Source organism: Abramis brama, assembly GCF_963993115.1.
Source record: "Abramis brama genome assembly, chromosome: 18".
NCBI lineage: Eukaryota > Metazoa > Chordata > Actinopteri > Cypriniformes > Leuciscidae > Abramis > Abramis brama.
The window spans coordinates 1,772,864-1,798,339 of NC_139980.1; the positions used below are offsets into that span (position 1 = coordinate 1,772,864).

The window sequence follows — 25,476 nt, forward strand, 5'->3', positions numbered from 1 at the left end:
TTCCTCTAACTGAAGAATCAGCCCAAAAGATTTCCAGTACATTTTCTTTCTGCTATCTGGCATTATTAAAGGTAATTTTCTCCCTATCAATCATATCCTCACTCATTGGTTCTTGGATCGTTTTAAGTCAGGTGCATTTCCCAAAATCATTGTTAGCCAAATATAGTTGCAAGTTCTGTTAAACTCTGTTGGTAACGACGGAAGTTGCTTTTGAGAAACGCACCCCTCACCGATTCAGTCTGGTCAGTGAATTAACTTTTCAGACTCATTCCAGTACGACTCCAAAGAACATTTTTGCCTATGAATCAGACATTGCTATTAAAAACACACTTCCTATTCTTTTAAAGAGGCCTGTGAAGGGAAGAATACAGTGTACGTGTGTTAGACGAGCGACTGTGCCAGTGTTGTCTCATCACGTGTGTGCAGGAGTTAGGAATGCAGTGATTTATGAGCTGAAACAGCCTTTGATTAGAGCATATCAAATAGATTATGCACAGTTTGAGAGAAGTGTGTGTGTGTGTGTGTGTGTTCTGTACCGTAATCATGATTACTCTTCAGGTTGCAGGTCCTACACTGAGGGTTGTTCACGGGCCGTCCAGGTACGTGCTCCACCAGTTTGCAGTACATTTCTGGTCCCGTTTCTCCACACGTGGCGTTGGCCTTGATCTCTGCCATGGAGGCCAGGTTCAGCACAGCTGGGAAAAGACCTGTACACACAGCACACACACACCGTTAGCTGTTCCTAAGACAGATGACCGCTTCTACAGACGGCGCAACAGCAAACACACTCACAGATCACAAAATAAAAAACCTGTGTAGAGGACCATATAGCCAGAGCTTAACTATGACCATCTGTTTATGTCTTAGCATTACGATAGCAAGCAGTATCATGATTGTATAGTGATTTATTTACAATTATTTTTTCTCATGAATTTGTTTTATGTACCATTCTATAGGCCTGTATGTGTGCTTGGGCTGTTGGATAAAATATAAAAAATGACACAAACTAAAATTATTACAATACAATAAACTATAACAGTCAGCTTAAGGTAGCTACAAGTATTATGCGGTTAAATGTCAAAATATCTCCAGTTGAATACACTAGAGTTCATACACTAGAATTACAACTTTATATGTGGGAAGTAAATTTCCGATAGCATGTGAAGACAGCATAAACATCACTGTTTCGGTCAATGACTTTAGCACTCCAAAACTGTTTCGGCCAAAACCGAAAATTTACTTTAGGCTGAAAATGATTGGTTGTTCCTGCTTCACCCTATAATGCAATTGGCCAGCTCAGATGACAGTCTGTAGAGGACTTCGATTCAGTCTGCTGAAATGAACTATGGGAAAGTACGGAGCCCGGGAAGTCACCTGTGGGGAAGTCACCTGTTTACTACTTTTGTAATAAAGTCCTCATACAACAAACTTGTGGATGTTTTGAAACAAAAGGATCATTTCAGGAATGTGAGACTTTAAAGTTGCACAGTTAAAATGTAATGATTTAATGCGCCTTGTTTTCAAATCCAACTTCTGTTTCCTCAAACACATATCCTTCATCAAAATAACACAGCCACAGTTATGAAACTAGAGCTGGTCCTGCTTTGTGAGAACTGCCTGTCCTCGTTTCTGTAATTAATACTGTCTAAGTATCCACTTCCCACATTTCCTGGGATTTCCCAAGATTCAGATACAGACAGTAACATGACGTCACTTCAGCTCATGTTCAAATCCTCTTGTTTATAGTAGTTTATAGTACATAATAGCTTAATTCAGAATAGCACAGTACAGTAGCTTACTACTATTATTATTTATGCAATTCGAAGATTACACCAAATCAACATTCACAATTTTGATTCACAATTATGATTCATTTTCTGAATGTGTGATCTTGCTGAGTGAATTCTACACTTCATGAATTATCTCATTGTAACCAACAAAGTCTGAACACGATGTAAATAAGATTCATTATGTAGACAGCTCCAATGATTATGATTCACACTGAACTGAAGTGATAACCATATTTTACATAAAACAAGTCTCAACTGCCTATAAGTTGCACAGGGTCAAAATTATTGTTGGGAAAAAAGACAAGTTGCAACAGTGTACAGAAGCCTGTGTCATGTTTTATTATTTCATTCAGAAACAATGCAAAATTCCCATAAATAAGACAAAACGTTTACAAACATTATAAACACTATAAATATGTATTTTAGTTCCCCATACACTACAGTAAATCCTTTAAATTTAACAGTATTCAGAACAGAACAGAAACGAAAAATATAAGTATAAAACAAATAGAGTTTAAATTATAGTGCCATTCATTATTAACAACCTTTTTTATAAATGCCAAGTCTAGGTGAATTTATTTAAAGAGAAACTGAAACTGCCAGTGTGTCAGTTGAAAATACAGATGAGTGCAGTTAGATTTATAAGATTTAGTATAGTTCTCAATTAAGATTTATTAACATACATGTTTTGCGCTTAAAGCTGCAGTCCGTAGTTTTTCCTCTTTGTCGCCATCTCTGTTCGAAATCTGCAATCGCAGTTATTCGCGGAATTATTAACTTTACGTGGGTTGTGCTTCGGCTCGGCACAGCGCGGATGAATCCAATGTTTTGAGGAGAATGTGCGGCTGTCAATCACAGCGCCGGTGTGGATACTGTCATTCACAATCACAGATTCTACTTTTTGGAAGTATGACCAACATTAGAATTTTCACCAGAAAATGTCATTTGAATAAGTAACATCCACTTTAGTTCTGACCAAATAGGGGAAAAAAGCATTGCAGTAAATCGCGCTGATTAAATCTAACGATCGCTTATCATATCATGTCAAACCGTGCAAATTATACTTTGTTCTCAAATAGTTAATGTTAACAACATCGGCATTGCGTGACTACATTTTATGCCCTTCCGATATTTATCCTTGTTTTCGCATGGGCCGTTACAGTCTCTTTTGTTCTGTAGCCACTCCGAAGTCTTTTGTGTTTTACAACGGGTGAATCTCCAGTCGTCACTGGTGATTGTCATTTGAACCTTTCTGGATCTGCCATCAAATTGATGTTTAATTTTATCAAATGCTGCGAGAAAAGGCTATAAATCTCCACCACCAACCTCCTCACACTCATAGCCTACTAGCCGAGACTCCTTCTTCATGTGTACAGATGTGACGTAATGATGCAAAGACATGCTCGAATTTCCCGTGGAAATCCACCAGTACCACTGGAATTAAAAACATTATTACAAGCTTACCGTTGTGAATCGAGGCAAGCAGATAGTGTTGAACACTGGCTGGTTATGTACTTGCTCAAAAATTTATTTCAGTGAGATTTTTATAAAATCTCACTGAAATAAATGTATAAAAATAAATGTATAAAAATGTATAAATAAATGTATAAAAAAGCACACGCACATCGGGGTTTCTCTCGTCATTAAACCGCGGCAAAACCCCAGAAAACCCGATCTGCCTGTTTACATGACAGTCGCATTGGCACATATCTGATTTATATCTGATTTATTTCCACATATGAACGAGGCCTGAAACCGATATCAGCAATATTAAACTGGGTTTACTGTTGTGTGTAGTGTATTTATGCACCAAAAAAGGAGAGAGTGTGTATAGTCGTTGTGAATCAAAGAGCATTTGATCTCATGAAATCAGTCTCAGCTGCTCCGACAGATGTTCCATACGAGTTCTCAGAGACATGCGAGCTGGACAAAAGCAAGGTTCTCCTCTCTGTCCCAATCACTTAAACTCTCCCCGTGCTCTTTATAGTAAATTCTCTGGATGTGGGTGCTAGTTCTGCTGGGATAAAGTCTTTTCACACCGCGCTTCATCCAACACATCAGAGCTTAGCAGCTGCCTCTGGAATGTCCACAATCAAATGGATATTATGCTCAATATGGGACACATTTGTAAAGCAAAACAAGGACATTTTCCCAGGAAGCATTAACAACTTCCAGCTTGGATGTTTTTGAAACTGGAGCTTAACAAACCAATCCATCATCTATTTTAGTGTTTGTACTGATGTTCCTCACACATTCTGCTCAGGGTTTGTTCTAAACTTACAGCACATTTTTATTCTTTTGAAAATCTCCCATTGACTTTATGTTATTCAACATTCAAAATATAGTCTGCAATGATTGTCATTTTTGAAAAAATCATGCGAATGATTCAATGACCTTTGTCCCTGAATGAATCAGAACAAAATGTTTAAGTGAATAATTCAATGACTCAATGATAATTAAAAAAAAAAAAAACAGTTACATGTTTCATTCCTGATCAAATTAGCATTGTTGAATGAATAAATTGAGTGAATGATTTAAATGACTCACTCTGTTGATACTTATTGTTATATTGTCACTGGAGAAACAAGTAGTTTTTCTTTAAAACTTTCCGTTTTGCGTCGTGCCAAACAACGCCCTTCAGCCGTGACTTATTCACGATACAGCACAGCCTCTGGTATCTTATTGCTTACTTAAAAGGGAATGAACACAAAAGTAGACAGAGTTCAATGTCCTGTGAGAATAATTTAAATTCACACTCGTGAACAGAGGAATTAAGTTAGGAATCTAATTACCATTAGCAAAAAAAAAAAAAAAAGATGACATTCGATCAATCACGGCACACATTCACACATTCAGATGGTCTCAGATGTGTTGATCTTTATCACTCTCAAAGATGATCTGAACACATATGATTGAAAAGCAAAAATGTATGAAACCTGTAAACGCTATTCACATGACGCTTGAGCTCCTGGTAGCTGAAAGTAGCCTATATAATTGTCAATCCAGATGAAATGATTCTAAAAGACTTGTCATGTTTCCGAGAGCGTTCAGATGCTGTTATGGTGCTAGGAACGAAGCTGAACACATGCAGCTCAGGATCACAGCTCTTTCTTTCCTTCTTTATTTCTGTCTGAGCCAGACCGGATCGATATCAGCGCTCATTCCTTCTTCATTCATATCCTGATACGGCTGATCCTTCATTCAGCTTGACAAAACTAATTATTCTTTCATGGCGTGTGTGCGTCAGGAGCGGTAAGCCGTCTGCAGGCCTCACAGCCGAGAGACATGCCTTTCAAAAGATGAATTCTCCATCGCTCACTCCCATCCTGCTCCTCGTCTTCACAGTGCATTTCTGATGGGTTGAGCCCAGCTGTCGGTTCAGACATACAAATGTTTCAGCTAAAACCAGCTATCACAATGCACACAACGCCTCCGGTAGAGCTGGGAAACACTGTAAAATAGACCTATGCATCAAGAAAATCACAGAAATGCTACAAACAAGATCCTGCCTTCAAATTATGTGAATGCAACCTGGATCTGAAAGATTCAACACTGCAAGAAACCATTGTCTTAATCAGTATTTCTGCCTTGTTTCCTTCTGAAGGCGAAGGAATGCGTTCGTGTAAGAGAAATATTCATATTTAAAACTTTAAAACTAAAATAATTAGCTTCTGGCAGACAGCCTACGCAAGTTGAGGCTCCTGACGCGTTGTGGGAGTAGCGTAAACTTTGACGCCGCTTGCGGTTCAAACAAACAGGACTCAACAAACTCAAGGTCCTCTTCTCTTATATCGAAATCCTCCGACATTTCTCTCGTTTTCTCGTTTTAAACTTCTAATTCGTGACCGGTGTTTTGTTTGTCTCTATCCTCTGCGCTTCAGCGTCCGTCAATACGTCATGCGTCGGGTCAGAGGTCACTCTTTCACTGTAAATCGATGCGTATGGCCGCCTGTCGAAAGCTGGCTATTTCAGTTTTAAAGTTATAAAAATAGATATGGAGTACTTTTATGATTTATGGATGTGCTTTTTTGGGCTTCAAAATCTCGTCCTCCATTCACTGCCATTATAAAGCATTTTTAATATAACTCTGATTGTGTTCGTCTGAAAGTCATATACACCTAGGAAGGCTTGAGGATGAGTAATCTTTGGGTGAGCTATCCCCTTTAGCTGAGTCGCCTGAGCTTTGAAAGACCAGCATTTGAGCAGTACATGTTTACCCTGGGATCTTATGCAATTTTTCTTTTCTTATAAAATATGTTCCTGTATAATGTAAGAAAAATATTTTTTCACACACACACACACACACACACACACACACACACACACACACACACACACACACACACACACACACACACACACACACACAGCATCTAACACACTTGTATTGAAACACTCGTGATGCCACACTTGTAATACCCTGCAACATAAACCCATCAGACTCTGTTCCGCTTTCAATCACAGCCTCTGAGCAGAAAGTGTGTGTGTGTGTGTGTGTGTGTGTGTGTGTTCGTCTCCAAAGCCACCAGAACCAGTCCAAGCCTGCTTCATAATAATAAACAAGCAATGAGTAAATGGAAGAAAGGAAGTAAAAAAGTAATAAAAGCACAGCCAATTGCAAATGACAAGTGTCATTATCCTATATTAAGGAAGTCGTTCATCTTTAAGTGCTATTCTGGATTTTGTCACCATGGAAACATTGTGATGTGTTATACAGAATGACAGAAACAAAGATGGAAGTCACTCACTCACTCACACACACACACACACACACACACACACACACACACACACACACACACACACACACACACACACACACACACACACATTTGATTTCCATAGACATAATCATTTTTATACTGTACAAACTGTATATTCTATCTAGCCCTAACCACAACCCTCACAGAAAACTTTCTGCATTTTGTATTTTCAAAAAATATTATTTAGTATCATTTACAAGCTGATCTCCTGAGTGTTCTGTTTTGAAATATTAAAGACTGTTTTTGTTATCCATCACCTTTATCATGAACGTTACTATAGCCACACTGTGACACATGTCAATTAACTCTCATTAATTTGCAACTACATGTCAACTAACTCTTATTAGAGTATTAGTAGACTGGTAGGAAAGGTTTGTATAAGCTGACATGTAGTTGCAAAGTTCCCTTTCAGTCGGTCACGTTTGACGTAGTCGACGTGTCGACTGATTGGGATGACGCTAGGGAGCCTGTCATCTTTGAGTATTGTAAAAACGAGCCAATGGACATTGGAGTGCGTGAATCTTATCACACGCCCCGCCCCGCAGCGCAGGTATAAATACGGAAGTGGATGCACGCACCAGTTGTCTTTCGCTTCGGAGCCGATCGGATCATCTGATGTCTCTGAAGAGTGTTGTTTCACAACAAGTGAGTGTGTCGGTGTTGTTCTGGTGTTGTTGTTGCAGCTCGCGCAATCGGTCTGGCCATGTCCACGTTGGTGGTCCAAGAGCGCCATCTCTGGCTCAACCTGGCGGATATGAGAGAAGCGGACAAGGTATCCGTGGTTCCGCTGCTTCGCTCAGTTGTACTACACGGTGCTCCTGGCTGATCCAGCGGTTCCCCCGTACCTACAGACTCGGCTTCATTAGCTGGCACTGAGTGTGTTCGAGGACCCAGTCACGCCTTCTCACGCATTCTCTGCCGCTACCTAGAGACAGGTGTTTACAACTCAGACCCTGCTTCGGGCCGCCTTCGGGCCTTCCGAGCTGGGTCCCTGTCTCTAACCCACTGCCTCACTCTGAGTACATCTCTGATACCTTGGGCCCCCTGTGTTGGTCCGCTGTAGCACTGAAAGGTGCTCCCGAATGACTCAGCTGGTTCTTGTATCATCAGACTCGGCTAGACGATTCAGTTCGTCCGGCACCCGCCCATGTGCAGCACTGTTTGTTACACATCTGTGTTCCGAATTGTGCTGCCGTGTGTGCGGTCGTCGCTTCCTACTGGCGAAGGTTGCGATCGAGCCGTTCCTCCAGCTGATATGAAGATATGCTTCTAAGTGAGGCCTGTTCTTCATTGTACTCAAACTATAGTGAGTTAGACCATCAGGGATCTGTGTGCTTGATTCAGGCCCTTTTTCAAGCCTCCGTTCAAGTTACTACACAGTACGCATTACTAATGCGTCCCTTTGAATGGTCTACAGCGTGGGACCTGAAGGACGCGTTCTTCAGATATCCACTTCTCCATAAACACGGGCCATCCTGTGTCTTGCGTTGAGGGGTCGAAGTCTCAGTACAAGTCCCTCCCTTCGAGTGCTACATAGCCAGTTGGGTCTTCAGGTCAACTGGAGAAGAGTAACTCGTCTACGGACTGAGGAGCTTTTTTCCAGTATGGAGGTGGACTTGGTTTACACGTTTCTCAACTGGAATGTGTCCGGTAGGTGCTTAGAGGTGAGAAAGGGTCCTACTGAATAAACTTCAGAGGCTCCTGGGGCATATTTGAGACACAGCCACATATAAATGGTTTCCTCCATATGATGACCGCTTCAGCACTGACTTCATGACCAAGTCCCTAGGTGGCCGTGGCAGAGCAGCGCGCTTTTGTTTCTCCAGGCTGATCACTCCTAGAACAGAAGTGTCTACAAAACACTAGCTCAGGGGCCATGTATAACGGGCATGCAGTAAGGAGGGCTTGGGCATACCTCACACTGCATTGGCATTCAATTGCCTCGAGTTATTAGCTGTTATATTTATATTTATATTTAGTTATTAGTTCCCTGTACAGCCTTCCTGACTCATTCCTCATTTCTCAGAGATGGGGCACCGCTGGCACCCGCACCGAACCGGAGAAATCCAGGTTCTGTTGTGGTGGTTCAGCTATCTACCTCTGAAAGAATGTAGATACTATTACTTCTGCGAGAGCTCCCTCTAAAGAATGAGGCTTGCTTACGATCTGAGAGATTGTTGTGGCTTTATAGCAGCTCTAGAATAAAGTTATTGTCCAGCTAAAGTTAGAACGTGACCGACTGAAAGGGAATGTCTCGGTTACGTATGTAACCCTCGTTCCCTGAAGGAGGGAATGGAGACGTAGTCCCCCAGCCACTATTGCTGTACCACCGCTGACCGGGGCCCGCTCGGCTCCTCAGCGAAAGACAACTGGTGCGTGCATCCACTTCCGTATTTATACCCGCGCTGCGGGGCGGGGCGTGTGATGCGATTCACGCACGCCAATGTCCATTGGCTCGTTTTTACAGTACTCGAAGATGACAGGCTCCCTAGTGTGATTCCAATCAGTCGACACGTCGACTAGATCCGTTCCCTCCTTCAGGGAAAGAGGGTTACATACGTAACTGAGACGTTACTTATAGTCAGTAGAATGTCTGTTGGAGGAGCATCAAAATGTGCATCAAGCATCAAAAAGCGTTAGCAGATGATAAGTAGACAGTCTACTGATACTCTAATGAGATTTAGTTGATATGTATTGGTAAATTTACTTTATAATAGTTAATAGAATGTCTAAAGTGGAAATAAAGTGTCTTAATAAAAGTGTCAAAATAAATGTTATCGAAATAAATTGTCCCATCATCATCCATTTAATCATTTTTACAGGCAAAATTTGATCCACTTTTTAATTTTCAGCTGTATTTTCCTCTCTGCTCCTCACCTCTCGACCCATCTTGATCAAAGTTTGATTCAGTGGAAGTAAGCGTATATTGATGGCAGCTCTGTGCTTTATCACAATCAAGGTTGCAGCTCCTGGCAAACACACGCATCAGTCATCACACAGAGCTGCCACACATGGACATCAATCTAACCGGCCAGTGGCCAGCTCTGAGAAGAGCTCCATCACAGCCAAAAACAGCAGAGTAGAGCGATTCACACAAACCTACACACTACACACAAACTCTCCACACAACCAGTTTTGTCTTTAAAGGGGTAAAGCAGTTTGGCAGTTCATTTGATTTAGTTTTTCTAACAAGCACTGACAGCTCAAGTATATTTCTGGCTCTTTCCACAAACAGGGTACAAACTGATGTTCCATTACATGTTTATTTATTTAATATATGTATTTGATATTAATATTTTTTATTTTTTTTAAGAAATAAAAGAAAAAAATCCTATGTTCTTGAAAATAGATATGCTAGACCAGTATTTTTTCAAAACGCAAGGAACATATCAGGAGAGGCACAGAGAATGATGATAAAGGCTCTATGATTTTTAATTTATTTTTAAATTACATACAATTTTATTCAAAGAGGACTGGAATTGAATAGTAGGCAAATATTTGTCTGCTTAGATGGGAAAACCTACTTGTGTTGCACCTGAGCTATTTCTAAATTCTTGCTCCATGTAAGCATACACTCACGTTCAGACAGCATGGTAATAGTAAGATGCATAATGCAGAATATATAAACACAGAATACTTTAATCAAAACGAGGAGAATACACCAAGATGAGAACTGACAATGTACTGGAATGAACAGGGAGTATAAATACACAAGGGTACTAAATGAACAACAGATGAATGTTTAAGGAAACTAACAAGGGCACAATGAAATCTAAACTAAAAGGGTAAACATGAAACCAAGACACATGGACAAAAACACAACTAAACTAGACATAGCCCTGGCAAATCTCCCCATGTCCTCACACCATGCAGTAATGTCCAGTTGTGGAGAGAGGGATGCGGCTTTGGAGGAGGACGAGGGGCTGGTGAAGGACAGGATACAGCAGAGAGGAACACCACAGCAGAGTCGAAGGAGGGTGGAGCCTTGATAGGTCCCATGGGTGGAGCCTTGGGATTGACTGACTGAGGTGGAGCTGGCGACCGAGGAGATCCCCACAGAACCATGAGGACGATGGCCCAAAGCAAAATTGCCTGGCAGAGCAGGACAAGAATGAACTGAGCGAGGACCTAAAAGAGAACCAGAGGAAAAGAGGAACCCAGTGGAGCCAAAGGGGTGGAGGGCTGAGGTGCAGCCAGAATTCGCTGTGGAACCAGGATGACGAGTGATCAAGGTGGAGCCGGAGGAATGTTGGACCACGGTAGAGCTAATTAATTAATTCATTACATTACATTTATTTCTCAGCACTCAAAGTGTTTAGTGCTAGAGCTGAGGGAGCGCAGGTGGAGCCGATAGGCTGACAGGCCGAGGTGGAGCTGATAGGCTGATAGGCCGAGGTGAAGCCGATAGGCTGATAGGCCGAGGTGAAGCCGATAGGCTGACAGGCCGAGGTGGAGCTGATAGGCTGATAGGCCGAGATAGGCTGATAGGCCGAGGTGAAGCCGATAGGCTGATAGGCCGAGGTGAAGCCGATAGGCTGACAGGCCGAGGTGGAGCTGATAGGCTGACAGGCCGAGGTGAAGCCGATAGGCTGACAGGCCGAGGTGGAGCTGATAGGCTGATAGGCCGAGGTGGAGCTGATAGGTTGACAGGCCGAGGTGGAGCTGATAGGCTGACAGGCCGAGGTGGAGCTGATAGGCTGATAGGCCGAGGTGAAGCCGATAGGCTGACAGGCCGAGGTGGAGCTGATAGGCTGATAGGCCGAGGTGAAGCCGATAGGCTGACAGGCTGAGGTGGAGCTGATAGGCTGATAGGCCGAGGTGAAGCCGATAGGCTGACAGGTCGAGGTGAAGCTGATAGGCTGTCTGGCCGAAGTGGAGCCAGGGGATCCTGGATCCACAAGTGTGAGATCTGGTTCTGCTGGGAAGTTAATGAGCCAGTGCTCCTCAGCTGGTTCAGGAGTGAACTGCCGACTCCGGGACGGAGGCTTCCGGCTCTAGCTTCGGGACAAACACATTGGCTGGCTCTGGCTCCATGGTGGGAGATGGCTCTCACACATGGTCCAATGGCGAGCGTTGGCTCGGGCTCTAGTTCTGTGATGAGGTAACAAGTCTTGGATAAAGTGTTATAATCCATGAACCAAACCAAGTTACGCAGTGAATCACAAGAAAACTAACTTTTATTAAAAGCAAATATGTATTTTAAAAATACGAAAAACAAAAACAAAAACAAAGATAGAAGACTGTAAACTTAATGGCTTTAATAAGGGAAATAACTACAATCCCATGAAGCATTGCAAATCACATTATCAAATAAAAAATAATAGCAAAATACAAAATTTTTCGTTGCAAAATTTTGAGACCATAGGGAGAACATTTCGATTACACTTTTGGCGCAATTTGCTCGCCGCATCTGATTGATCGAATTCTTTGCACATGGGTAGTGTTATTTTCCACCACAAATTCAGCTGATTATTTTAAACATGAAATAATATAGCCTATATAATATAATATGGTTTCACTTTATTTTGATAGTCCCTTTAACACATTATTTTGACTATAAGTAACGTTGCACTTACATGTCTACTAACTCACTAGTTATAGTCAGTAGAATGTCAGCATCACAATAAAGTGTTAGCAGATATTAAACAGGCAGTCTACTAATACTCTAATGAGAGTTAGTTGGCATGTAGTTGCAAAGTTAACATAGTCAACAATGTTCAAAAGGGGCCATCAAAATAAAGTGTAACCAATATATACATCGGTAACATTACAGAATACATTTTAATATTATTGAAATAATATGAATGGATGGCTTCAGCAAAAGCATATTCCATGAGTTAACAACCTTGGGACTCACAGTAGGTCCATCTTTAAAGGTTTATAAGTTATCATTAAAAATCAGTTTCCCTACGGGGAAAATGAATTGAGTTTTCTTTTTTCTTTTTTTACTTCTGGAACCCGACTGTTGCACTTTGACTGCAATTTTATCTGAAATTTGACTGCATTCTTCAAGTTTAATCACATCCAGAGAGGAACCAAATCATGTCCAAGGAATAAAAATATATAAAAACATCCAAAATTAAATTAAAAACAGGTCATATAATATTTATTTTGTCCTCCTGAGGTGGATGATAAACAGTTTCTGAAGATAAAGCAGCCCCTTTCATTGACTATTTGATAAGAAAAGGAAAAGGAGTTTCAAGCCTTTTGTGTTTTCATGGAAAGTGCACCCTAACAGCCATAACATGAAATATACATGATAAATGATAAAGAAACATCCACAGGTCTCCACTGAGCATTGTATCTTGCAGGAATTGGGTGTTTTTTTAATTTATTTATTTTTTTACTGTGCCATAATTTGATGGGTTTATGATTTGACTGGGGAAGAAAACAGACCTAACAACTCCCCATGGGGCTCCTGACACCATCCACACTCCCATAAACAGGAAACACGCAGATTAGAATTGCAGTCTGGGTAGCAAACACACACACAAAGGGCACAAACTGTCTAGACATGTTTTTTTTTTTTAACTTGGGGTTCAGGACAATCAGGTCAAGAATTTCTGCAAGTGAAGCAATACATGCATATAAACACACGTGCAGCTGTGGAGACACACACACACACACACACACACACACAGTCAAACGTTTGAACAAAAGATGCAATTTGCCTTTGCTGTGGAGCAATACCCCTTTGTTTAAACCCTGTTAGAGGATCTTCAAATATCGCACATCTGCATGACTGCAACAGTCCACAATGAAGTCACTTTAGCGAGAGGTCATTCTATTCCATTTAACTAGATATACATATCGCTAGTGACATAATGACACACATCGGCAAAAACGGAACAGAATGCAAGTCATCTTAAAAATTCAACGCTCATGCTACGAGATTCATTACCAAACTGCCATTGTATTTAAATGTGTGGGATCGGGAGAAAAATGAGAAATCGAAAATTAAATAATGGAAAATCAATAGTTCAGCATTATTTTTTGTTTTAGGGGTAGAAAATGGATAAACGACTTGTATGTTTGATTTATTCGGTGGGAATGAAACGTACCTTTCCGCTGATCAACCAAAGATCAAACCGTGCTGTCATCAGTTTCTCCTCAGTTCTGCGCAACAGAATAATACTCTTCCGCTGCTACATTTATACAGATTCTTAGAGCATTTATTGCAACTGCATTTCATCTCTTTCTCATTAAACAACCAGACTAACGAATGGCTTGCCAGAGAAATATTAGGTGTTTATTTCAGAAATATGAATGTTTTCCCACATTAACCCCTAGCCTACGTCTTTGGCATATCACCTGTTTTATTTAGCTGTCCAACTCTCAAAACCTGAGTAGCAAAGGTGTGCGACACACTGGACAGAGCAGGGCTAAGTCATTTACAAATAATTGCAATAAACGCTTTAAGAATCTGCACAACTGTAGCAGAGGATGACTATTATTATGCTGCACAGAAATGAGGAAGAATTGATGACGGCACAGGTTGATCTTTGGTTGACCAGTCAGTGGAAAGGGGCATTTAATGCCCGCCTACTTGTGAAAATCGAATATTCAAGGTGTTTATCCATTCTCAACCCCTGAACATAAAAACGATTGTACCTACAGGGTACAGCAGTGCCCTCACTGGGGCAGTATCCCCAAACAAAGGGGCATCTTTTACCGTATTTACCCCTCCTAAATGCTGGAGGTGTAACAGGCCCAGCATTTGCCCACTTGACTAATAGAAACAGGGTTGAATGTGTCACAATGACATGTCTCTAAAAGCCACAGCTGATGGAGACGGACATATACGCTCTGCTTGCTCATAGCGTGTAGCCTGATCAAAGATCTAATCAAAATTACAGAGGGGTCAAGCTCAGTGTGATGGGTCAGAAACACACTCACCCATACGATACTGTCCGAGAGAGAGCGTATCTCAGTGAATCAGCTGCTCAGAGCCATGAACCAGAAGATGATTAGATTCTAATGAGAACTTGTGGCTCAGCTCTGCCAGATGGCAAATGCACATCCATACATGATAATATTAAATACCATTATCAAAAGAGTTTTGTTGATGAATAACAAACGTCTATTTAAAGTAATATTTCGAGTTTGCTTACAACTTAATATTATTTAACTAGTATATCTTTGGACAGCATCTGTCACGATATTGTTTGTAAAGAAGAGAAAACGTGTTTACAGTAATGCAGTTGTAATGGAAGGAGGTAAGGGTTTAAAAGCTTCCTTTTGCTCAAGCATTTACATAATACATCCCGTTCTCACTCCGAAGGCATCCAAAGTCACTATTTAGAACGCCATTTCTTTTAATGAGAAACATTTGGCATCAATGCACAGATGTGAAGGGCATGGACATTTTATTGTCATGACATTATATATTTTGGTATCATTTTCTAATTATGACATATATGTTGTGGTATGATTTTAAGTTTGAACAGGGAAATTGATTTGACGCCACACTGCTCAGTGAAACCGTACGGGTAATAAATCTGATATCAATGAGCCTGTACTGTGACAAGTAGAGTTCTCAGTGAATTGCTCCTCAGTTCCAGAGGTGTGGATGGCTGTAAATCAGGAATGTGTGTGTGTGTTTTGATGGAGTGTGTTGATGGCCGCTAACAGCACCCTTGCTGAGATTTACTGCAACTAACCTGAGCCTTTTTCATTAGGGACTGTGAGCAGCACCTGATTATGAGAATCCACCATAAATGACGGTGGGCAATCTCAACCATACTGGCTGAGATTGCCAGTAGTTATGTTTCTATCCACAAATTTGTACGTGAATTTTGGGATTTTCACATTAAAATATGCTGGGTGGAAGCACCAATATGAAAAAAAACAAATGCCATTAATTGAGGAGGATAATCTTTTTTATCCGATAAGAAGATATGTGCACAAACTACAATGGAAAAAGTTACTGAATAAACCCATTTATGTGCAAAAAAAAACCTCATGTGGCTTTGCCTCAATATGGATGTGATTGGATAACTGGACTAACCAGTGGACCAAACGCATCGCACAGAATCTCAAATGTTAAGTTGGTCGTTACACCTGAGACAAAGTCTGTCATCAGAATGATTTGGTTTAATTCCCTCCCAGAGGTGACGTGTAGATGAACATGCACACATCAGAATGAATACCAAAAGTCTCTTTAATAAACCAAGAGAATATGCAGGAGAAAATCAACAAGGCAACTGCACATTAACAAACAAGACTAAACAAAGAACTGTGAGGAACTAAGGGCTTAAATACACAGAGTGAGGTAATTAAAGGGGTCTTATTATGCTTCTTCTCTTATTCAACTTTAGTTAGTGTGTAATGTTGCTGTTTCAAAGTCCACTCCAAAGGCTGATATTTTATTTAACAGAATCCACTTTCCAAGAACTACAACGATCGTCTCGTTTGGACTACAACGTGATTTTTTCAGGCTTTATGAAGTTATAATGTTCCTCATTTAAATAATCTCCGCCCACGGAATACGCAGAAAAGCGGACAAGGCCTGGTTGTTTTTTTCCACAACTCATTTGTTTGACCTTCCTAAGACTGACAAACTGGTTAAAAGTGTGGTTAAATTTATTTTAAACACTGTTCCTGAACAGTATAATCCCATCGTTTATCTGTGTGCTGCACATTTTACGGAGAACAGCTTCCAGAAACACAATGCAGGCGCCGCACAAAAGCTTCTCCTGAAATGGAACAGTTCCCACTTTGTCGGGACAATCTGTTGTTTGTGGATCACATCTTGTAAGTATGTCTTATTATTTATAGTTGCGTTTTCTATTAACAGTTCCAATTATAAGTTTTATGTTGTTGCGACGCTCGCCTACTAGCCAAAATTTGTGTTGATTTAGTGTTTACTGTAGCTGTTGTAAGCTCTCGATTTTGACTGTTCACCACCCCTTAGGGAAATTATCCATGGTTTGCTGATCGATTACTGTTTGTATAACCATAGTTTTCCGACAAATATCATTAAATGGTGTAACATCGTATCTAAAATGTACAAGAAAAAGATACCACTTTGAAACGTCCTGTAACATCTCTACTTGCAAAGACCATGCATGAAATCCATTCAGCACGATCCTCTTGTTTGTTAACATTGTCAGGGTCTGAATCAGGTTTAAAATTGCCGCCATTCTTTATATTTACACTAGAGCAGAAACCGCGGTTATGGAGGGGTGGGACATTTCCCAAACACACACTGCCAATCACAACACACTGGGCCAGCTAACCAATCACAGCACATTTCGTATTTCGGAAAGGATGTTTCATCAAAACTGGAACTAAACGCGTTCGGGCCAGACTGGGGAGAGAGGAGCTGTAATAATGTAAAATATGTGAAAAATAATGTGTTTTTTAAACAATCAAGCATGAAATCAAATTCTAGTACACCTCAAAAAAAAAAAACAACAACAAAAAAACAAATCAAGACTTTGTAAAAAGACATAATAGGACCCCTTCAACTGGAACAGAAAAAGGTGCGTGATAAATATGAAACCATGGAAACTAATAACGACCAAGAACACGGGCAAAACGGGAACTGGGAAAACTAAACCAAACCACAATGAAACTAAACAGACTTGGACATAATCCTGACACCAGAAGCGCCTCACACGATTGCATTCACAAACACCAGGCAACACAAGGTAAAAGAGCCAAGGTTTCTTCCCCGTTTGCAGCAACTTCTGTTTATATTCCAGATATTTTGCATCAGTTTCCTAGGAAGTGATGATTTTTTTTCTCTTGTACACATGGGATGAAAATGCTGCTTCATTTGCAATGTGTAATATCGTTAGCCTCATAGCATAATTGCCTACGTCCTATTTAAAATAAATGACTTTTAGGCAATTATGCTATGAGGCTAACGATATGTGATATTCCAATTTTGCTCCAAATTCGCAACTTTGGATGGAAACACAGCATTAATGGGTTTTAATGCTGTAAGTCAAACAGATACCAGTTTAAGTTTCTATAGTTTATTATAGTATATACTGTAGTTATTGTGTGATTTCTTTAAACTGTAGTGATGACAACCAGAGGGTTTCTAGTGTTGCTGTAAAAGGCACTTTTACTCAGCAGCAAACTGTGTTCCTCTAAACGCTGTGACTGTCCTCTTGGGTTTCAGTGCTTTCCTAAAGGGCAAATGCTAAAGACATTTCAGTAATTCTTCCAAGAAGAGAACAAACAAGACTGTATAAAATGTAATTTTCTTTCCTGCGTTATTAACGGGTCTAATATACTGTGAGAGAGCAATCCTTTCGCATTTCCATTCTCAATAACAGTTGCTCAGCTGGCACAATCTGCATGCTGCCCTCTCCTCTCGTGGGCGCTCAGATATGGCTTGATATGTAGATCAGCTGAGCTGTGAAGTCCATGTGATGGATCCCTCATACAGGTCATCATCACTCTCCAAAAAATCAGACATCTATGGTGGCAGGTGGTGTCTATAATAATTAAACCTACAGGTTTCTGAAGATAGACATGTGTATATTTTTTCCTCATACTGCCATCTTGCCAACACAAACATTCCTATAAACCTGAGTCTTTCCTATGGGTTGGACTGAGCGGTGTTTGAAGCATTTCTACGACTTCCTCTGCTGAGAGACTGTCACATCAGCTTTAGGATCAGTATTCTCTCTGGACACATTAACTCACACAGGAAGGAACAGGCTTCGGAAATAACACAAAAAGAAAATATGGAAACTTTAAACATGCATGCTTTGGAACAGTTTCCAGACCTCTTATTTCCCCATGCTGAGCTGTGCACACAGTTAACTTTAATGAGAGATTTCAAGATGTCTTGACTTTAGAGTTAACAAGAAACCGCATCTGCATATGTAGAGCTCTACAGAAACAAAGAGTGTGTCTGTGCATGTAGATGGATAACGGCAAGAGTTTATGACATCGCAGTGGATTTCTTTTTACCTTAATACATAGTATGGAAAGCAAATGATTCATTGTTTGTGCATTTGATGTTTTATCTGTATTATTTAATTCTCAAACTGCCAAATGAATGGCACAAAACTACATACCTAGCAAAATGCAATTCTTCTTCAACAGTGCAAGAAAATTTGGTCCCACTTTATATTAAATATCTGTATCTACTATGCACTAGCATTTAAATTAACCATTTGATACAATGCACTTACATTTACTCATTTAAAATTACCTGCATGTAATTACATCTATAATGACACTGTTGACCCTTTGACCCTTAAACCAACCCATCCCACCAAACCTGTCCTAGCCTTACCCGTATCACACCCCAATAGCAGCACACGTGTTTTACAATACAAGACCATAAATACATTGTACCTTTTTTATGTAAGAACATAATAGTTAAAGACACCTAATATAAAGTGCAACCGAAAGTGTGTAAAGCAATTGTACAGTCAATATTTACACTCAAAACTGAAGTACTATTAGCGATCTGGGATCTTAGTCTGGGATCAAAGAAAAGTTTCCCACAATTACTCTGTGGTTGCCTTCAAGTGTGCTCATCATAAATACGATGGTTCTGGCACGAAGGCTGGATCTCACGTGTGCTCTGCCATACTATGCAGCAACATTCATGTTCCCAGGTAAGCATATAAAACAGCTCTGGTTGCAATGTCTCCTGGTTAACTTTTAATAACATTTTATACTCTGAGGACAACAGAGAGAGGAAGCATGATGGTACAAGAAAGAGAAAATATTGGATCAGACTTTCCTTTCATCCGTTTCTTTTTGGCTCTTTAGACGAGCCAAACACATATCCGCCTATAAAACACTTCCATAAAAGTATCCCAGACAATTACAGCAGGATGTTCAGCGGTGAATTGATTAACATCAAACGCTGCATGTTAAAAGGAACGAGTCCACTGTTTAAAACGCTGAATTACGGCTGTTTCACATGATTTACGACAGAGCTTCAACGCACCCCTCGTGAGGCCCTTTGAGCTCCACATGGAAAGTGTTGCATCACAGAAGGGCCATTTTACTACCTAACTATGCTTTCGATGTTGTGAGGTGACTCAGGATCAGTCTCTTTTGATTTTAGTGTGGGCTCCACCCTAATGATGACACCTCAGTAGTTCAGCAACCATTTCTGTGCTTCTGAAGCTCAAGGGCAAATGGGGTCAAAGTTAAAACTGCTGGAACATTGATCATCATGTTTCAGCGCTTGACTATACGAAACAGCAGGAACATTGGTGCTTAGCTTCATAGACTTCAGTGCATGAGGGAATGTAGACAGCATGTCAAATGGCCTTTTGAGCTGTTAGACTGCGGTTTGCGAAAACTGTCTGCCCTCTCAGATCCAGTCTTTTTAATGGGCTCCATATGGAAGTGTTTTGGGAGAAGACTGGCATGTTGGGATGTGAGAGATCTAGCCTTGCTTGTCCAGTTCTTCTCTGGCTTCCTGATATCCCAACAGACATAGGACTCTCCTACAGGACGAATTCACACAAAAAGTGAAAATTTGTCATCGTTTAATCATTTGGTTCCAAACCTGTATCACTACATTCTTCTGTATATATATTATAGTAGTCTTCTAAAGCCATATGATGCCTTGTAAGTCATTATTTACTGATGCTTTGCTGTAGCTGTCAAAGCTAATTCTCCTTCCAGATATTCAAAATAAAAAAATGTAAGATTTGGTGAAGGGGAATATTGTCAGAGAATAACATTTCAAACATCAGTCTGGGAAACACTTTATTTCCCAGTCTTTGTTACACATGTTCCATGTGTTTACTACAGTAATAACAGTAAATTACACTGTAAAAAATGTTCGTAATTTTAACAGTAAAAAACTTTAAAAAAGCAACGAAAAAAAAAAAGTTAATTCCTTAACGGTATGTACCCTTACTATATACAGTGAAAAACTGTAATAGCTCTCACGGGACATTTCATGTAATTTTACATTAATATACTGTTAAATGTACGGATTTTGGAAGTACACTGTAAAAAAAAAAACTTACCATTGCATTTACCGTACCTTACCGTAAAAAATACGGTAGCAAATGTTTACTAATTTTACAAAGTTTTACATCATCGAACTAAAAATTACGGTGAAAAACTGGCAGCTGGTTGCCAGTACATTACCGTAAAAAATACGGTATAAATATTTATGTTTTACGGCATTGAACTAAAGTTTTACGGTAAAAAACTGGCAGCTGGTTGCAGGCGATTTACCGTAAAAAATATGGTAGTAATATTTTAGGTTTTACGGCAGTGATCTAAATATTACGGAAAAAAACTGGCAGCTGTGGTTGCCAGTACTTTACCGTAAAAAAATACGGTAGAATTTTTTTTGCTTTTACGGCACTGAACTAAAGTTTACGGTAAAAAACTAGCAGCTTGCAAGTGCTTTACCGTAAAAAATACGGTAGTAATATTTTAGGTTTTATGGCATTGAACATTGAACTGAACTTTTATATAAAAAATAAAAAATAAAAACCTGCCAGCTGTGGTTTCCTGTAATCTAATTATTGAGAATTACCAGAGGTTCAGACGTTGATGTTTTATTGAAAATAATAAAGTTTGAAGTTACCATTATGGAGATGAGTGTTTGCGTTAGTTGGGCTCTTGACCCTTGACTTTTTTACTTTAGATTTACTCTGACTGCCTTAACTGTGTGGTAACAGTTACACAAACAATAACACAAACGTTATGGCATGAAAATCAGAGAGAAAATGTGACCAGGTGATGACGGCAGGTTAATGATGACATAATCGCTAATATTGTGGCCTGATTCACTGATCTCATAAAGAGTCTTATCTCTCACTTTATGAGCAAAGTGATAATATTAATTATAATATTAAAAATAAATATTTCATATTATTGAGTATAATATCTCTGTAAACCAGCAGCGAGCAACAGATAATCTGAAGAACTTTAAAAATACATGGTGTAGAAAAAAGGTTTTGAACTACTGCTCGATTTAAACCAACACAGACATCAAGATTCAGTGTATGAATCTCAACAACGGTGACAATCAACACAATAATCAGATAAAACTCTGAACATCACAAAACAAGCTACTAAAAAGCTGCAACAAAAACAACATCAAAAATAAAAGCAGATATAATAATAAAAGAAAATACTAAGGCAATTCAGCATAATGTATTCCTGCTGCAATGCACGCTGGGAGATACTGATGAGTTTTGATTGGAGGCTTCATCAAGCGCACTGCACTTTTATCATCACCATTGTTGAGATTCATACGCTGACTCTTGATGTCTGTGTGTGTCTGAAAGATACAGCAGTTCAAACCTTTATTGTACACAATGTTTTAAAAATTCTTCTGATTATCACAGCAATGATGGATCACATGCTGTAGAATCATAGGGCTACTACAATCAATAATGTAAAATTAATAACACATATAATCAAAGATAAGACTCTATAAGAGCTCAGTGAATCAAACATGGTGATTGCCATCACTGATACACAACCAACATCACATGATTCATTTTCTCTCTGATTTCCTAGCCATAATCAACATGTCTTATAAACACAGAGTTACAGCAGGCAGAGAAAAACTGCCAGAAAGTCAAGGGTCAAGAGCCCAACTAAAGCAGTCACTGATCTCCATCATGGTGACTTCAAATGAAACAATAAATCATCAACATCTAAACCTCTGTTAATTCTCAAACAGAACTGTAGACGTCTGACAGAAATAAAGTCAGTCAGGTTAGTAATAAGTGAAGCTGGTAATGCTGTTTGTGGAGTTGTTTAATCCTCCTCTGCTGAGATCTTCACAGATTTAATGTTTTTTATCTTCAGTTGATTTCATCTAAGGCTGTGGCTGAAGTCAGTTGTAGTTCTTGTGTTTCTGCTCGTCTCTTTTTTCTGTTCCTGTTGTTTCTCTAAATGGACATTCCCAGAATTCCCTGTGTGACACTCCACATTTGATGCTATTTCATTTAAATAATTATGTTTCTTCTTGGTTTTTGTTATCAGTTTTATACATTTGGGGTTTATATTACATCATATATTGTTTAATGAATGTTTATGGCATTATTTGGAGTCATGTGTGTGTCACCATGATGGTGTTTTGTGTTTGTGTGTATGACACTGTGCACCTTCTAAATATTAACATGTGCCTCAGTTTGTGGAAAACTAATGGTATACTTAAATCATTGTGTGCTTTTCTTTTTTACCACTTGTGTTATTATGACGGTTATCAGTATATTACAAAGATATAAAGCAGACTTTAATACTTTAGTGAAATTTAATGATAACATTTATCGGTTTATGTAATATAACGGTTGTCCCGTGAAAACTAAAAGGTTCCTACTGTATTTTTTATGGTAAAGTACTGGGAACCACAGCTGATGTTTTTTTTACCACACATTTAAATCCTGCTGAAGGGTTTTGTTTTGTTTTTTGTTTTTTTTCAAAGTAAGGTTGCTACCATATTTTTTACGGTAAAATACTGGCAACCAAGCTGATGTTTTTTACCGTAAATTTCACAGGTTTTTTTTTACATTGTGTTTTTTTGCCCGTAAATTTAAATCCCGTAAAACATAAAAGGTTGCTACCTTATTTTTTACGGTAAAATACTGGCAACCACAGCTGCCAGTTTTTTACCGTAAATTTCACAGGTTTTTTTTAACAGTGTATGTATAATTACATGCAACTAACCCTAAACCAAACCCTAGTCCAACCCTTACCCTATAGTAAGTACATGTTATTTATTGAGATTTTCAGTGCTTAAATGTATATTTACACTGTAACTGTAACAAAGAGGCAGGAACGAAACAGAGAGAGAATCCACATGCAAGCACTACTTTAATAAAACAAACAGGTAATCCAGGGAAAACAACGGAACTTAGGATAGTAACATGGTACAGGCAATACACAGGCAAACAAGCTAAACAAGATAACAAGGGGGCGGGGCTAATTAGAAACACCTGGGGAGACTAATAAACAAGAAAAACTACAAAGGACTACAAAACATGGCACAGAACAGGAAATAACAAAAGTCCACACAAGACAAGAGGAACACAAGACAGGAATCATGACAGTAACACCTTAAAATACAGTGTAACATCAGTCTGTTCCTGCTATCGTATTACTTCTGAAGTTTATGTAGTCATCAGGAACTGTCAATGAATGTCTCTTCAAAATGACTTCTTTTGTGTTCCTCAGAAAGAAAATAATAGAATTTGGGTTTGGGACGATATGAGGGTGAATAAATAGTGACAAGAGCTTCTCTTTTGGGTGAACTATGCCTTTAAAACCAATACCCAGGTTTGACCAGGCCTCCAGACTCCATCCTGCCCTGAAAACACTCTCTTTTTTTTGGCGAGTTGCAAAAAACTCAAACAACAAAGTGGTTTCCACTTCTCAGAGGCAAACATTTGTTCTAGTCTCCTGGCCCGTACGCCTGGTTCTCCAGCTCTCAGTCCTCTTTGATCTGGCGGCTGAGAGGTGCTGATCTTACAGGGTTGGTGGAGGCAGAGTGTTTGGATCTTGGCCGAGGACCTAAAGGTAGACTTGCTGAGACCACCTCTGTGTCCTCCAGAAAACCTTCACTGCTCCAGCGGGATTGCCTCGTTGATGAGTGTAGTTGCTTGTAGAGCATGTGCTAAATTAATGGAATTTTGATAATTTGTGCACCAGATCTTCAGAGGTAAACTTTATGACTGCATCATGGGGGTGTCTCATCATGGGCTGCTGCGACTGGAATGTCTCCAGTGTTCTGGATTTCTCATTTAATGCACATTTTGATGAAAAATCTCCAGTTGAATGATTAAGGATATGCTACTATTAAATTTGTGAAATCATATTATTTTCTTCATGCAGAACATTTAATGAAATGAAAATGAAAAACAACCTTTTCAGAAATCGTCACAATAATGGAATCACAACCATGAGCTCGTTAACATTTGACATTTAACTTCACATGGGTTATCCAATCATAACAGAGGTCATTTATCAAAGTCATAAAGGTACCTTAGCAAAACATCAAAGAGAGGATGAAAAAAACAAAAACATTTGGTGCCAGATTTACTAAACAGGACAAATTAGTGTTGGAGAGGAAAGTTCTGTGGATGACAATGCACAGATTAAAGAAGCTCATTTTCATAATGACCAAGGCAATCTACCAAGAGCAACTCTCACAGCTCTCACAACTGTCAAGCGCTAAATGGGTTAAGACATGCTTTTTGGGGCATTAAATAATGGTGCAAACAACATTAACAAGCACAAACCTTAGTAAATCACCTTGCATGATTCATTTAAATTCTCTCCTCCAATAAAGTTTGGTCCGAAAGGGAAACTCCTACAAATGCATGCAATAAAGTCAGCCGCAAAAATGCCTTTTCATTGTTAATTTTACACTGCATGTCTTTAGTAAATCCTGACTGTAGTTTTTTGTGTGTGTACTGGTGCAAACTTAGTAAATCTGCCCTATGATTACAATAAATGTGTTGAATATGAATGCTTGAAAATCTATTTGATAGTGTTGAAAGTGTTGAAAAGTAATTATGCATGGTCCTAAAATAAAAGAGAATGTACAGGTGCGTGCGTGTGCGTGTGTGTGCGAGGACGCTTCTGGCTCATTGTGTTTTACAGAAACCAGACCTTGCAGAGAAAGCCACAAATCCACCTACACACGATTCTATATTCACAACATCATAACACGCTTTGGGCCGGTATACAGTAGTTCTGTCTCCTGAATTGCGTGTGTGTATCTCCCAGAAGAAACACTCTCCCACACACACATATACACCATATAATAGGCCCTTGCGAGAAGAGCAGAACAGTGCACATCTTGGACAGGCTGTTCTTGTCAAGCCCACCTCCTCCAAGAACACAACACATGTCCATCTGTTAAATCCATTACAGCGGGCCAGAGCCGCACAACAAGAGCTCTGTCATTTCCTCTGCGTCGTCCCTGGGGTTTGAACCGCGTGTCTGTGAGGTGAATC

At 39.6% G+C, this 25,476-nt stretch overlaps 1 protein-coding gene across 1 annotated transcript in view; it reads right to left on the reverse strand.

The window, feature by feature from the left end:
• lama2 (laminin, alpha 2) overlaps positions 1-25,476 on the reverse strand; it is a 208,220-nt gene that overhangs the window by 167,959 nt on the left and 14,785 nt on the right. The window contains exon 2 of the mRNA XM_084091619.1: positions 537-707. Coding sequence (XP_083947745.1) covers positions 537-707 — 171 coding nt within the window. The remainder of the gene's footprint in view (positions 1-536; positions 708-25,476) is intronic.